The 17,228-nt window shown below is 31.6% G+C and overlaps 1 protein-coding gene across 1 annotated transcript; it reads left to right on the forward strand.

Moving 5' to 3' along the window:
- The first annotated feature begins 1,526 nt into the window (after window positions 1-1,526).
- Window positions 1,527-6,819, forward strand: LOC141612454 (putative inactive ATP-dependent zinc metalloprotease FTSHI 3, chloroplastic). The gene is made up of 4 exons (XM_074431234.1): window positions 1,527-2,927; window positions 4,356-4,679; window positions 5,528-5,828; window positions 6,373-6,819. The coding sequence occupies exons 1-4, from the start codon at window positions 1,911-1,913 to the stop codon at window positions 6,573-6,575; spliced, it is 1,845 nt and encodes a 614-aa protein (XP_074287335.1). The 5' UTR covers window positions 1,527-1,910; the 3' UTR covers window positions 6,576-6,819.
- The last annotated feature ends 10,409 nt before the right edge of the window (window positions 6,820-17,228 follow it).

The following is a 17,228-nucleotide window of genomic DNA, read 5'->3' on the forward strand; positions in this document are numbered from 1 at the left end:
ACAAGGGTTGTAACGGGGTTAGGGAGAAGGACGAAACGGGATTGTTGCAAACAACGTTTGGATATGTGAGGTTCAAATCAAGAATAGTCAACATACCACTTCTCCCACTTCTTATTACAACGCATGAGACACGTCTATACCGTAACATAGATTTGATTACCAAAACTATGCAAAAATTGCATAAACCAAACTCAAATTGGAAAAACATGAAAATCCTCCCCTTATTTCAACAAATGAGTAACGTCTACACCCTATTAAGAGTTCGGTTTCCCAAAATCAAGCAAAAATTGTGTAAATCCGACTCATTTTGGAAAAAACATCAAATCCCCTTTATTCTAGAATTGTCATCTCTTCGGAGAAACTTCTATGAGGAAATGGTTGAACACTCGGAAAACTGAAGCTTCCACGAGTATACCTTACCGAGGTTACTGTAAGAAAGACGGTCTTAGCTAAGTCTAGTATGACTGGAATCAAAAGGAGTAGTTTTGTAGTCCCACATGTTTTAAGAATTATATTTTGTGACAAAACTGAAATTTCAAGTTTAATAAAGCTTAAAAACTCAAAAGATTTGATTGGTTCGGTTTGCATATGGTTCGGGTTTGTCAATAGTTGACTCAGATATGGGGTAATTAAATAGTGGATCGGCCATGAGTTTTAAAGTTGGGTTTTGATCGGGTTTTTTCTTTTCGGATTGGTTCAGTTTCGTTCAGTTTCGGCCATAAGTACCATCCCTAATAGCCAACCCTTAAACCTGGCAAACGGCAATCGGGTCACGTTAGTTAAGATTTTCAAGAAGTCGTGTCGAATTGGGTTTCGGTCATTTTTGAATGGGTTGTTATTTACTTATTGAGATTAACGGTCGGTATCCGATAATAAACATTCATACCGGATTGAATAGGGTCGAGTCAGTTTGAGTTTTGGGTCAGATTAGAATCCTCAATTTGGGTGTGACTCAGGTCATTTTTACCAGGTCTAATTCCAATTCCTCATAATAAATAGTGGGCTTTGACACAAGCTACCTCATTATGTACCAAAAAAAAAAAAAAAAAACACAAGCTACCTTATTTCAGATTTTTGCTCAAATATAATTGAGTTAACTATTTGTGAGATAAGAGGTTCGACCTTTAAACTTTTTTCAAAAAAATACCTTATTAATTTTTGTCAATGTTATAGACTGGATAACTCATGAACAGCTACCCAAGATGTGTGAGTCTAGTGGAATTCCAGGGTAACCTCAAAGCCTCCTAAGGAGGAATTGCGAGGTTCTGGGTTCGATTCCCTAGATGAACACTTTCCGGGGACGACGCCGGAGAGGAATAATCCTCGGAAAGTTAACTCACACATGACAGCGCGCAGCAGGGTGGGGTCCTATATCCGGGGAGGATCCAACCTCCTTGTCACCAAAAAAAAAAAAAAAACTCATGAACAGCTCTACGAGTCTACTACTAACCCATTCGAAAAAAATAGTGGGTTGGACTTTGGAGGCTTGAACTCTTGAAGCCGTGAGTTGAGGTTTTGGAGAGATTAACCCAAAACATCCCTCCTTCTTATGTTAGCTAGTCGAAATCCTGCCACTCTATCCCTTACCAAAAACTTCCAAAAAAAACACCACTAATTTTTTAATTATCCTGCCATTAATTCTGAAGCTTGTTTTTAGCCTTCAGCACCATTAAAAATCAGGTATTTACTGTAGTAATCAGTCTTCATAATTTATCCTGAGATTTTTAGATATAAATTTTGCAATATCTAATCATATCTCATCTTTGTGTTAGAAGCTTTGCGTAGTAATGATTGGTTTATTTGGATTTCAACTAGATTGGTATTGTTAATTTGACTAATTAGTTCAATATTTTGCTTAATTATTGGTTTAATGGGCAAAATTTCATAATTTTTGCTATATAGTTGCTAAAATGTCATCCTTTTGCCTTGTTTCTAATAAACAAGTGGTGGGTAATCCTCAAAATTATTGTTTTCATCAATTTAAAGCTAAATATATGGATAGATGTGCATATATGTCATATTCTTTATTGCCCAAGAACAATTTTGGTTCTTTGTGTTCACCAAGATGTCAACTTTATAGTAATTCTAGGGGTGAGGTGGTTTGTTGTAGTAGTGTAAGGTCAATTCATGATGCCCATGTGGAGGAGAGGAAGATTGGGGTTGATGTGAAAAGGAGGTTTTCCTTGCGATTACGGCCTAGGTTGAGATTGTTATCCATTAGATTGAAAAGGGTTCAAATTCGATCGACTTTGAATGATTTTGGTGTGTTTTTGAGGAAGCATTTGAAGAAGGTTACTATTGCGACTTCGATTGTGTTTGCAATTGGGGTTTGTTCTTTGTTTGTGAAGATTTTGTCGGTTCCTTGTCCGAAAAGTGTTCCTTACTCTGACTTGGTTGGGAATCTCCAAAGTGGGACTGTGAGAAAAGTTTTGTTTGAAGAAGGCTCACGTCGTATATACTTTAATACGAAGCCTGAGAGTTCCGAGGATTCTCAAAAGGAGATTGAAAGTTTGCCTGTGGAGTATGATCAGACTGATAATGTGGCTAGTGGAGTTGCTGTAGCAGCTGCTGTCACCCCTCAAGTCAAGGACGCAAATATGGTTACTAGAAGTACAAGGAAGAAAACGTCTTTGCCGGAGTGGCAGTTTTCGACAAGAAAGGTTGATAACGATGAGAACTTCCTCTTAGGTCTAATGAGAGAAAATGGTGTTGCATACAGCTCGGCTCCTCAGTCTGCGATGATGGCAATGAGGAATGTTTTGCTTACTATATTGACTCTATGGATCCCTTTGACTCCTTTAATGTGGCTTCTTTATCGTCAACTTTATTCTGCTAACAGTCCTGCCAAGAAACGTAAGCCTAGTAACCAGACTGTGAGCTTTGATGATGTGGAAGGTGTTGATTCTGCTAAAGTTGAGCTTATGGAGGTATGCTTCTTACTTTGATCTTCACTTAGATAAGATGCTTTTGATTGAATGACGGTCAGTTCACTTTGTCGGTCTGTATAGGCCTTCCTATGGCCATTCAAGGTTCATCCGAGTGATCAATGTTGCTCAAAAGAATTATATTGCTAACTGCCTTGAAAATGTTGAGAGTTCATTAGTTCCTCACTCGCAATATGATAGATTGAGATATCAAAATTGCTTCTTGAAGAGGTGTGGATAACCTTAGATGATAAAATTTGACTTCTAAGCTTCTTGCTTGCTTTAATTGTTGCTGGGTAATGAAGGAAAAGATAAATAGTACTCCCTCCGTCCTAATCATTTGTTTATCTTTGGTTTTGGCACAAATACCAAGGAAAGAGTTGGGGCCGAGGGGACCAATTGTTAGATGACAAGTTGACCAAATTGAATGTGGGATCAAATTGCTCATCAAAGGCATTCCCACAATAGAAAGGTAAACAATTGACTGAGATACCCAAAATTGAATAGGTAAACAAATGACCGGGACGGAGGGAGTATTAAGAGTTAGTGGTGGTGCTGGATTCATGAAGGAGATGAAAACAGGATAATTGCTATCTCATAAACAGGGGCAATAAACTAACAATTACCTACTTCCCTTGTAGAGTAATGTATTACCCTCATATGCAAATAATAGTTCCCCGACCACTCTTCCAACATCCCTTCATCTTCCCTTTATAACCATGACCAGAATTTCTTTTATCAATTGTTTTGAGTTCCAATACACCGTAATTACCCTCGGTCCAAGCAAGCCTGATTATTCTTTGTTTTGTGCTTTAACGACCATTTGGAGAATGAAATGTAAGTATTTCTATAGAGAAACTAATAGCTCTTGTACTTTTAATGGCTTATGAGTGACGAGGGGAAAATCGTGCAGTAATGATGGTGAGCCTTTTATGGGAAAGTTTTAGACAACATACACAATGTAGCATTTCTTTGGTAATCAATTTAATCATTTTGCTTGCAGAGTAACTGTAAGACTCTGAATTAGAGGAATGGTGTATTGAATATGAGAGATTTAAGGACCTTGTTTTCTAGGTCAAGTATTGGAACGTTGCTACAACAACTTTTTGCACTCATGGTCCTGCTAAGGACCAAAATGATTATTAATAGGAGAAAAAGAGATCTCTTATTCAAAGTGCTTCTTTTTAGGGAAAGACTGAAGTTTACTGATACTACTGTGCTAGACCTTTTGGGAGGATCAGGGCTAAGGGTAATGCAATAGATGTGTACGTTCCATTTGCATGCATGAATTCTTTTGGTAGCTTCCTGTTATTCGTTGCCAATGGTACATGATCTGTATAATAGGCCATTTTTCTGCCTGAGATATCAATACTATTTTTTCCGTCATCGTAGTCATTCCATGGTAACAACACTTTTTCTTTTTTTCCGCAGATAGTGTTGTGTCTACAAGGGGCTATCAATTATAACAAGTTAGGAGCAAGGTTACCCAAAGGTGTTCTCTTGGTCGGACCACCTGGAACAGGAAAAACCTTACTAGCCCGTGCAGTGGCTGGAGAAGCTGGTGTACCATTTTTCTCAGTATCTGCAAGTGAATTTGTGGAGTTGTTTGTTGGAAGGGGAGCTGCACGAATCAGAGACCTTTTCGGTGTTGCGAGGAAGAATTCACCGTCAATCATATTCATTGATGAACTTGATGCAGTTGGAGGAAAACGTGGGAGGAGTTTCAATGATGAACGCGATCAGACGCTCAACCAGGTATTGTTTCTTCTTCTATGAAACCACTTAGTTAGGTCAATTGCTCCCAATGTTCTAAATGAAGCAGTCTAATAAATAACCTTTTGACTATATGGATTAACTGATTAAGTGATGATGGTCCAGGCTTTTTACCAGTCTTAAAATTGTTTACCCCTTTTATTGGCTTAATGTGATAACTTTCTCCCCGATATTCGATTATCAGTATTGATGTCCTCAGTTTCCTTGCTCTAATGTGTTCCCATCTCCACCCTTACCCTTCTCTCTTATGAGTGGATTCATTTCTTGAAATTATGCAATCACGTCTTCGTGGCCATTTTTTCTATGTTTTTTTTGGGTATTTGTATCGTATGTCTAGACTTCCATGGTATTTTTGGTTTCATGGTATCGTATGCCTGAATCAGTTTGCGATTAAGCCCACGTTTGGATGGTGGGATTTGGAGGTAAAGGGAGGGAGACAACTTCACTAGTTTGGTTAGAAAGTTGAGTTGAAGGGAAAGGGAAACGGAGGTATTCCTGTTCCTCTCTCTAAGCTAAATGAAAACTTCTTATATAGGAAGGGTGTGGATTTGGAAGCAACGTCATTACACCATTCACTTTCCTCACCCTCCTCCATTACTCTCCCTTCCATCACCCCTCTCTCGTCTTCTCTTCAAGAATCCTATCCAGAGAAGGCCTAAGGTTTTATTGCGGTGGTTGTATTAAGCTCTCCGGGCCTTTTATGTCTTTTTCATCCCCTGTTTGAAGATCCAATTTACACTATATACCATGTACTCGACTACTCGTGGCTCTTAAGGCCTCTCATTCTTCAAACATGGGTCGTAAACTGATTTGGATGTTCTTTTTGGCAGTTGCTAACAGAAATGGACGGGTTCGAGTCTGACACGAAAGTGGTGGTTATTGCTGCAACCAACAGGCCTGAAGCATTGGATCCAGCCCTATGTCGGCCTGGTCGATTTTCAAGGAAAGTACTTGTAGGAGAGCCTGATGAAGAAGGGAGGAAAAAAATTCTGGCAGTTCATCTGAGAGATGTTCCAGTTGAGGAAGACAAGCAGCTTCTCTGCAATCTCGTTGCATCCCTTACTCAAGGCCTTGTTGGTGCCGATCTTGCAAACATTGTCAATGAAGCAGCTTTACTCGCTGCACGAAGAGGTGAGCACCTTATGGGACTAAGCATGATATTCTTCTTATAATAGTTCAAATTTTTTTGGCGTACAGAGTCACATTGACTATTTTGATGATGTCTGTTTTCTAACCGAGATCTAAGCTATAGCTTATATTGATTCACGTGACTTAAGACAGTTAGGAGACGTTTTTTTTTGTGGTTTTAGGTGCAATAAAATCTCGCCCTAAGATGTCGTTTTAGTATTTTGAGGTGTTTTTACGATAGTTAGCCTGCAAAGTAAGTTTGCTACAACCTTCCCATATCTTGTCCGCTCCTATGATCCGATTATTCTAGCCACGTAGCAGATGGTTTAAATTTTAGGCAATTTAAGAAAATACGAGATTCTGGCCCAATATTGGTTTTTGACTAGTTTTGTTAAATAAGTACGTTGGGTCATTTCCTGTAAGTTTGCATTTTAAATTGTGACGGTGATTAAGGTTCTATGCCAGCGATTCCTTCTTGTGTTTAACTGTTTATTAAGGCTTGTCTAAATCCTTCTAACACCCGGCTGTTGATTGGTCGAATGCACAGGTGGTGAAGCTGTGTCGAGAGAAGATATAATGGAAGCCATCGAAAGAGCAAAGTATGGTATCAACAACAAGCCAACAAATTCGAGCGTGATCAGCAAGGAGCTCGTAAAACTATTCCCATGGATGCCATCTCTAATGGGTAAGTCCGACTCTAGAACTGACGGCTTGCAAGGGCCCTTGGGTTATCAATCTTTAAGCTCATGAAACTGCTACTGCATTTACGGTGTGTTAATTTTTTGTCTGAGGAGAATCTCTCTAGTTTCGAAATCTAGTAACAAGAAGTGAGTTCGGCTAGATGATACTCACATTAGTTCTGAGTCTTGTATGAGACAGTCTCACACGTGTTGTTCATTGAATTGTTCGTATATGGCTGATTGATTCGTCTCACTGAGATACTGTCCGACATAAGTTTTTGTGCTAGATATCAATCAACAAAGTTTGTCTGAAACAAACAATGTTATATTGTTTCAAATCATGGAAGTTTTTGGCAAACGTCCCAAACCAAAAGAGAGCATAAAAAAGGGAAGATAACAACGGTGGAAAACTCCACGGATATCTGACATCTACACACATGGGAAACAACATGCGTATACACAGCCATGGTGACTATGAAACCAATTAAAACAACAAATTTTTAGTGTTGGAATGTGAGGTCTCCTGTTATACACAAAATGTTAAAATTACTAAAAGAATAAGTGATTTTTATCATTTTTCCGTCAAAATGGATATTCTAAAAAAACTAATAATTCATTGACTAAATAAGAAAACTAATAATTACAATGTAATTCATCTATTTTATTTTCATTGAAAATAATTGTTTCATCAAATTATATTATTTTCACTAAACTTTAAAATATAATATTTTAATTAAAATAAAATAAAATTGATACAAAACTATAAATTGTTGTTATTAGTTTCATGACAAAAATTGAAAAAAAAAATATAAATTGAAACTCATTAGCTTTATAAAAACATTTTCAATAAAATATATTTCAACTCATTAGTCAGTTCTCTTAACTAATAAATTGAAACTCATTACCTTTATTCTAAACGAGTCGATACGAGTTTGAGCTTTAATGAGTAAGGAAAAACGGTTGGACTTGAAATGTAAACAAACAGCCAAATCATTTTGGCTTACTTCTCGAATAAAAATGGTTACGAAGTACTATTCAACTGGGGAAAAAGTCGATTTCAAATCAATCGTATTAGGAGAAATGGAATCTAATACGGAAGATTCTCACATAATGGAAAGTCTTAATCTAATTGATTGCAACTTTTGTCATTTGCCAATGGTGTGTAATTGTGTAAATATAACACTATAAATTACCGATTAAGATCGTTTTACAATGTCATACAGAAAAATAATCTAACACGATAATTATCGATGTTATTAGGTATGTGTAAATTGTAATGAAATGCTTAAACAATCATATACGACCTCTAGAAATTAAACAATCTAGAGAATAGTTGCCTTATACGACGATGTAGATTATTTATAAGATCGAAGTAAAGATGTGTGATTTGTAACTTTATTTACAAATCTTTCTTCATGATCTGATCGATAAGAATTTCGAAATAATTTTAGCTAAGAAATTCGAAACTCCCAATTTTCAGTGGGGGCGAGCGCTCCTGTTACTCTGTTAAACCCCCTAAATCCGCTACTGATCGCATAGCACACTATCAACTTGGTGCAAGTAGATAAATGTTTTAATTAACCACTAAATGTATTAATGTATATGAATTTGTTTAAAAGTAATCCAGCTAATAACATAACCAATAATTAAACCTTGATCAGAAACGTCCAAAACTCAACTAGATGGTATCTAATCTTCAAGAATTTGATCAAATCAAATCAAATCAAATCAAATCTTATCTTTATTAATTCAGAAGACAATACTCAATCCAGGACGTGTCACGTCATTAATACAACCTTTTTTTTTTGGAAATTCATGTTATGGTGGGACCCGTTAGTGTACAAAGTATTTATTTCTTCAGAATTCCGTCAATACAAACATGCGACAAATTCCGTCTTAGAACAAATACTATGAAATAATTTTATACATTCCCAATAAATGAAATTAATGGCATATAAGCGGTATGAATTACAAATCGGAATAAATGAAACTAATTACAAATTATAGAATTTACATAATTTTACAAAAAAATTGAATAACAATAAAATTACATAATTACGAGAAGGGTTTATATTTAATTATGGGATATGAATTACATATAATGCGAATAAATTACAAGCATAATTTTTTAAAACTAGAGAGTACGATATATTTGAAAAAAAAAATCACCACGGAGTATTTACTTACAGTTAAAAACTAGGCAACTTAACTACTAGCCGCGCACATCGAAAATGGTAGGTGACAATGATAGGCTACCGAGTATATTTACTCTTCAACAAACGTCGAGAATGTTCATTTCCAGTTAGATCACTGATCTACATTAAACATGTAGATCACTGATATAGAACTATTAGATAATTACAATAAAAATGTAAAAATAAAATATTCATAAAAGAATATTCATACCGTCCTAAATACATACCCGTGCAATTTTGCACGGGTTTAAAACTAGTTACTTTTAACAGTTTAACTAGTTTTAATCCCGTGCAAATTGCACGGGATTGCAGTTTCAAGTGTTGTTATTTCTGAATAATGTTTAAAATAATGATTAGCCGTATTTAAGATTTTCTATTTGTAATATACATTCATATGCAATTACTGAATATGTATGTGAGTATATGACCGATGTACTAAAAATATTGTATCATTAACAATACAGTTTATATTCAAAGTATATCAAAACACAATGAACCTATATAAATTTGAAATATCATAACTCTGTTACAATATACAATCATAAGTAAATGGTAATACAAAAATCTCAAAATTTTCTTCATTATATATGCATTTTTAATTGTCATAACCTACTCATAACTCAGAGTTTCAACCCATTTTCACTTGTGATGCAACGTATTGTTAAACATGTGTAAAAAACTAAACACCAATATTGGAAAATAACAACCTTATTATCATATACAGCCAAATAACTGTTTTATTAGGCAAGATTATACATTTTAAGGTGAGTTTTGTAGTTTTAATTATTATAGTCGTTGCTTCAGGCCCAAACCCCATCATGACTGTCCCCAAAGCCTGTCATTACTCGTATTTTTTTAATTGTTAAGTAATATATATGGTATTTTCCTTTCGCAATTTCAATACCCCATTTCTAATCGTGTCATTATTATTTGGAGCGATTTTTTCAAATAATATTTATGTGCAACTTTACTCATAAACTCTTGAATAGTTACTTTTTACAGTAATTAAAATTTTCATCCATGAATTTTTATGCTAGAATTTTGTTGTATTTTTTATTTCGTATTTTTGCCATTATCTTCTTTTTGTAGCTTTAAATCAACTTTTTAGAATAGTTCTTATTTTTAATATTTTTGGTATGCTGACATTGATATGATTATCTTTAAAAATATTGGTGGTAAGTGTATGTTGATGTTATTTATATACAAAATTAAAAATGGATATAACTTTATTTGATTTACTTGATATAGTTTAACTAACATTTTGGGTCATATTGTTCAAAAAATTATTAAAAGTAACTAATTTTAGAATGTCATTTATCTAATTTACTTGATTTGTTAAAATTGAAAATGAAAATAATACTAATCAACGTACAAAATATTTACTAAGTTGTAAGCACGGATGTAAAAGTCAACCAAAACGATTAGTTCTCGGGAAATATAGCAAATTACCCCCATAAGTTTGATACGATGTGCAATTAAACCCCTTAACTTATAAATGTAGCAAATAGGCCCCATAAGTTTTTTTAATGTGCAATTTACCACATCTCTTATTTTTAGTAATGAAATTTACTAAATTAAATATATTTACTATTATTAAAAGTCAAAAATATTGATCATATATTAATCCCCTAGTTATTAGAAAGTATGTTTAAATATTTTTATTTATTTATTTTGGTGAAAAAATATTCATTATATGAGAATTTTTATTTTTTAGTGAAGTACAATGAAAAGTTACATGTCCAAATTTTTTTGATCTTAAATTTGGTTCACATTTTTTGTTGAATATGTAAACATTGTATTTAATTTTTAATAAATATATTTAAAATAATTTTTATAATAGAAAATAATAGGTTTTAGTTAAAAAAAATGGTAGAAAAATTGATTTGGGCTTAATTGCACATTTTTGAAAACTTATGGGGTAATTTGCTACAAGTGAAACTTAGGGGGTTGAATTGCTCATAGTACATAAGTTATGGGGTAATTTGCTACATCCCCGTTTAATTCTCATGTATTCTCAACATGGCCCCACCATTACTAATTTTTTGAGGAAATGAAAAAAAACACTGCATATGATGACGTGGGTTAATGAGGATGCTTTAAATGTTCTTGTATTAATAAAGATTAGATTAGATTTAATTAGAAGTTCTTATTTAATTAAGATACAATTTTGATGCAAATTTGATTACCCTCCACGTAAAAGCCCGATGGAGAGTGACCCAAAAACAACTAAATTGTTCATACGTAAGATTTCAACAAATGTTTTACGGTATTGCTCTTTCACATACATTTTTTTCATAATGTTTCCACACCATACCCTCTGCCCAAGTAAAAAACCTTGATTTTATCTCTCTCTTCTTCCTAAAACCTAATTAAATTTCACTCAAATTCTTCAATTACTAGTTTGAATGTCCGTGCGTTGCAACGAGATAATTAACTTATTTATAATGCAAAAAAATGTTATAAGTGTTTAATGTTTACATTCCATGTCTACTGATTTGCTTACATATTATTAAAATATTCTTTCAAAAACAAAAATATTAATATATACGTGGGTTAACTCCTATTTATAATCACCCCACCTTATATTAATCTTTCGATATGGGCCAATTATACTATTTATAAGTAATATTCACCAAACTTAAATTATTTTTCTGATGTGGGACAATTCTACTATTTATACGTAGTATATATTTATCAAACCTGCATTGCTTTTCAATGTGGGACAAATAACATACTCATAATTACACCATCTTTTTGCATTTAGTTCGACATCCAACCAGATCCCAAATACCGAATACGGACAATTGCTACTCATTATATCTAATAGTTATATTTAAATTTAATAATATGATAAAGTACTCTTCATTAATAATGTTCCGACATTAACTTAGTTTGAATGCCCGTGAATTGCAACGGGGTAATTAACTTATTTATAATGCAAAAAAACGTTATAAGGGTATAATATTTACATTCTATGTCTAATGATTTGTTTACATATTATTAAAATATCTCTTTCCAAAAAAATAAAGGATTAATATATACGTGGGTTAACTTATTTATAATCATATAATCACTCCGCCTTATACTAATCTTTTGGTGTGGTACAATTCTACTATTTATAAGTAATATATTCACCAAACTTGGATTATTTCTTTTGATGTGGGACAATTTTACTATTTATACGTAGTATATATTCATCAAACCTGCATTGTTTTTCAGAGTGGGACAAATATCATACTCAGAATTACACCATTTTTTTTCCACTTAGTTCGACATCCAACCAGATCCTGAATACCGAATATGGACAATTGTTACTCATTATATCTAATATTTATATTTATATTTAATAATATGATCAAGTACTCTCCATTAATAATGTTCGACATTAACTTAGTTTGAATGCCCGTGCGTTGCAACGGGGTAATTAACTTATTTATAATGCAAAAAAAAAAAAACGTTATAAGGGTTTAATATTTATATTCTATGTGAGACTATGTCTAATGATTTGTTTACATATTATTAAAATATTTCTTTCAAAAAAAAAAAATAAAGGATTAATATATACGTGGGTTAACTTATTTATAATCATATAATCACTCTACCTTATACTAATCTTTTGGTGTGGTACAATTCTACTATTTATAAGTAATATATTCACCAAACTTGGATTATTTTTCTGATGTGGGACAATTCTACTATTTATACATAGTATATATTCATCAAACATGTATTGTTTTTCAATGTGGGACAAATATCATACTCAGAATTACACCATTTTTTGGCACTTAGTTCGACATCCAACAGATCCCGAATACCGAATACAGACAATTGCTACTCATTATATCTAATAGTTATATTTAAATTTAATACTATGATCAAGTACTCTCCATTAATATTTGTATTTTGTTTTTCTTCAATTTTTTATTATCATAATTGAGATACGGAAATTTTTCGTGGTACCCCTTAATTTTGTCAGATTTTTCATGTTACCCCTACTTTTAAGAATCCGCCTATGGTACCCTTAAGGTTCCATTTTTTTTGCCCATGGTACCCCCTAATGTAAAGGCTGTTATATGGACGTTAAGTTTGATGCGTGACAATAAAATAAAAATTAAAAAATAATACCCCCTTTATTGTTTTATTGGTACAGATTTCTCTCTCTTTTAAATGAAAATTTAATTAACTATATCATTATAATATTGGAAATTTCTCATGGTAACCTTGAACTTTGATATATTACACATGGTATCCCTAATTTTAAGTTTCTACAAATGGTACCCATGTGTTTACCTTTTTCTTTCCCAGAATACCACTTGAATATAAAATAATAAATACAGAGTATATATTATATATAATAACTAAAAGATTTTCTAAAGATTAACTTAGGTTAGAGATCATTATTCTAGAGACAGTAATACAAACTCTTTTAAGAGCTCTCTCTGACAATACTTAGGAGAATAAAAAAAATTTGGGTTATGACTTCTATTTATAATCATAAGATCACTCTGCCTATGGTAATCTTCCAATGTGGGACAATTCTAATATTTATACATAGTATATTCACCACACTTACATTACTTTTCAATGTAGGACAAATAATATATTAAATACACCATTTTTTGTGCACCTACTTTGACATCAACCCGATTTAATAATGAGAAATTACAATAAAATCTACAATCTAATGATAACATGTGTGTGTGACAGATCTATTATTTATACATAATATATTCACCACACCTACATTTTTTTCAATGTAGGACATATAACATACTCCCTCCATACCACACCAATGGTAACATTGAGAATCTTGGCACTATTCATGGTCGTAGGAAATTTTCGATATTATTCTTAATCTATAAGACAAAATATAGTCATGTGAGATCTTGTTTGATTTATCGTCATAAATGCTATAAGAATATTAAATTTTTATAATTTTTAATAATGTGTAACGAAAGTTATTCACGTTGCAAAACGTGTCTCGACAAGTGTAAAAAGTCTCAATGTTACCATTGGTGTGGTATGGAGGGAGTACTAAAAAGTACATATTTTTTATATCAAAAACATTTGGGTTAATACCTAAGTTTCAAGGATTCCTCATATTTATATTTATAGAATCACTCTACCGTATACTATTCTTTCGATGTGAGATACATAATTTAATTATTTAGACGTAGTATGTTCATCATGCCTACATTATTTTTCAATGTGAAAGATATAACATACCAAAAATTACATGTCTCTTCTTAAAAACACCACTACTGTATATATATTATTTTTCTTTAAAGGTAAAACCACTTAGTCTCGATCATTAATTAGAAGGAGATCTCTACATCGTACATATAACGACTCATTAACGCATATAACGACTTATTAACGCTTTATTACTGCATTCATAAGACAACATTTGTACTGTGTCAGGAGACTACCATTAATAAACCTTTAGTTTTATATTTTTTGATTTTCATGTTCATGTTCTTAACTCTTTCCCGGGTATTTCTCAACGATTTCCACTTTATTTTTTATATCATATCGTAGATAATGATAGAAAATCTTAAGAGCTCTTTAAAACAATCTATCTATCTATCTATATATATATATATATATATATATATATATATATATATATATATATATATATATATCAATACTATATATTAATTCCAGAAACCAAAGGACTTCAACGTAATTAAAGAAATCTATTCAAATTAATTATATTATATAGTTTTAAATCGATAGCACCGTGTGATGGACCTGATGAAAGGACCTCAATGTAAATATTATATAGTTTTGGTTAAAAGTATAATATAAAGATGCCTTGATGAAGAATATTTATGGAAATTACATTAAATTAAAGTAATTAAATTTAGAAAACACAAGAATATAGTGACTTTCCTTAAAATTAACATGCCCCACTTATGGAATTAATTAGTATCATCATAGAATTATACATTAAATTAAATGTAGTAAAAGTAAGAGTAGCAGCAACGAGATTAATAAAATTAACGGTATTAATGTGGGAGTAGTGACAATTATAATAATGATAGTGGGAGTAGTGAAAGTAACTACAAATGTAGTGAAAGTAACAGTGGTAACAATGAGAAAAAGTATGAACATTTAAATAACCAATCGACTCAATGAAATATTTTATTTATTTAAATATAGGCGAATAAAATGAACGGGAATAATGAATTTAACAGAAAAAAAATAGAGGAATTAGTAAAAGAAATAATAGTAACCACGGGAGTAGTGAACGTAATGATATTAAGAAAGAATGTCGTGAAAATAATAATATTATGGTTTTTCTAAATATGCCCATGGGGCACATGATAAGCCTTATCTAAATTCAAATTAATGTCTTTAATTAATTTATTTTCACTAATAGAATATTTCCTCACCCAATTGTGAGTGGAGAAAAATAAGGAAATGGTTGTAATTGCATAAATTTTGTGCCCATTGGACACATTTAAAAAAAAAAACCATAATATTAATAGCGGGGTAGTAGTAAACGTGTCTCAAAATTTGAAAATAAATTTTACATTTTATCATAATTACAAGATATGCCGTAGAAAAATATATTACAAATAGTAAACGTGTGAGTTAGGCAACTCCAACATAGTTTATTTCATTGAAAATAAAATTTAACGGTAAATAGAGGTAGCCCGGGCGAAGCCGGGCACCAAACCTAGTATATATATAAAAGAGAGTTTTTTCGAGCGATTCTAGAGCGTTCATATCATCAAAAATTAATTTAGGAAAGTTTCATAAATAATATTTTCCACATAAAAAATAAAGTGGAGAATCTTTTAATTATTATAATATCTATATTTCCTATTTTATATTCACGAGAAGTTTCTAATTTTTATATAAAAACTTTGACATTTCATCTGGCAAAAAAATTGTTGTTATAAAAATTATGAAAATAATATAATTAGATTTGTGGTAAAAAATGCTTTCATTAGAGTATAAATTTCATATGATTTGCACATACGAGTATTAAAGATGGTGTACTTCTTTTAATATGTTAATATGTCCCACATTGAAAAACAATGTTAGTGTGGTGATTATAATACGTATAAATTATATAATTGTCCCACATAGAAAGATTAACATAAGGTGGGTGATCTGATGATTATAAATAGAAGTCATCATAGGAACCTATATACCAACCAAAAACCTTTTGAGGCTCTTAAGTATTGTTTGAGTTTATATCATTATCTTCAGAGTATGATATATACATATTTTTTCTATATTATGTATTATATTCAAGTGATGTTTATAATCTTTATATAAAAACTTATACATCTATTTGCCAAAAAAGTATTATAAAAAAAAACGTGCGAATATTAATAAATAGTACTCCCTCCATTCAAGACCAAATACAACATTTTCATTTACACACTTGCCAAGACACAAATTACAACGTAAATATCTTTAAGTTTACATTATAAAAAATTTAAAGTTTGATATTCGCATTGTACTTTATAGGTGAATCAAATAAGATCCCATATGACCATATTTTGTCTTACATATTGCAAGGAATCGTAAAGATTCTATTCATATCATGAATAGTGTAAAAAAAGGAATGTTGTATTTGGTCTTGAATCGAGAGAGTATAGTATTTGCTCATTATTATTAACCTGGGTTAGATGTCGAATTTTGTGCGAAAAAGATTGTGTATTTCTAAGTATGTTATTTGTCCCACATTGAAAAATATATTGGTGTGGTTAATATATTACGTATAAATAATAGAATTGTCACACATCGAAAGTTTAACATAAGGTGGGTGATCATATGATTATAAATAGAAGGCATCCTTAGAACCTAAATATCAACCCAAAACCTTATGAGTCTCTTAAGCATTGTCTTGGAGAGCTCTTAAGAGTTTATATCATTAACTCCACGATATGATATATATATTTTTTATATTATGTCCAAGTGATGTTTATAATTTTTATATAAAAACTTATACATCTCATTTAGCAACAAAGTAACATAATTTTTTTTTTTTTGAAAAATTATATAGGATCACATCACCTTATACTAATCTTTCGATATGGAACAATTCTACTATTTATATGTAGTATATTCACCACACCTACGTTATTTTCCAATGTAGGACAAAACATACTAAAAATTACACAATTTTACTTATTAAGAAGTATACTATCTTTAATATGTGCAAATAATATGAAATTTATACTCTAATAATAGCATTTTTTTTACCACAAAGCTAATTATATTATTTTCATAATTTTTTTAGCGATATTTTTTTTGCCAAATGAAATGTAAAAGTTTGATATAAAAATTGGAAATATCACTTGAATATAATTTAGGAAATATACATATTATAATAATTAAAAGATTTTCCACTTTATTTTTTACATCAAAAATTATACTTTCCTAAATTTATTTTTGATGATGTGGACGCTCTCAGATCGCTCGAAAAAACTCTCTTATATATATATATATATATAGAGGCAAGATCCGGTGAGTTTGCCACTTTTCGTGAGTTACCCCCGCATTTA

Source organism: Silene latifolia, chromosome 11, assembly GCF_048544455.1.
Source record: "Silene latifolia isolate original U9 population chromosome 11, ASM4854445v1, whole genome shotgun sequence".
Taxonomy (NCBI): domain Eukaryota; kingdom Viridiplantae; phylum Streptophyta; class Magnoliopsida; order Caryophyllales; family Caryophyllaceae; genus Silene; species Silene latifolia.

Excerpts from the sequence above, each read along its gene's own strand:
- LOC141612454 (XM_074431234.1), top strand. The coding sequence starts at position 1,911 with ATGTCATCCTTTTGCCTTGTTTCTAATAAACAAGTGGTGGGTAATCCT. Across the intron at positions 2,928-4,355 it reads CTAAAGTTGAGCTTATGGAG|ATAGTGTTGTGTCTACAAGG; the intron begins GTATGCTTCTTA and ends TTTTTTCCGCAG. Across the intron at positions 5,829-6,372 it reads TTTACTCGCTGCACGAAGAG|GTGGTGAAGCTGTGTCGAGA; the intron begins GTGAGCACCTTA and ends TCGAATGCACAG.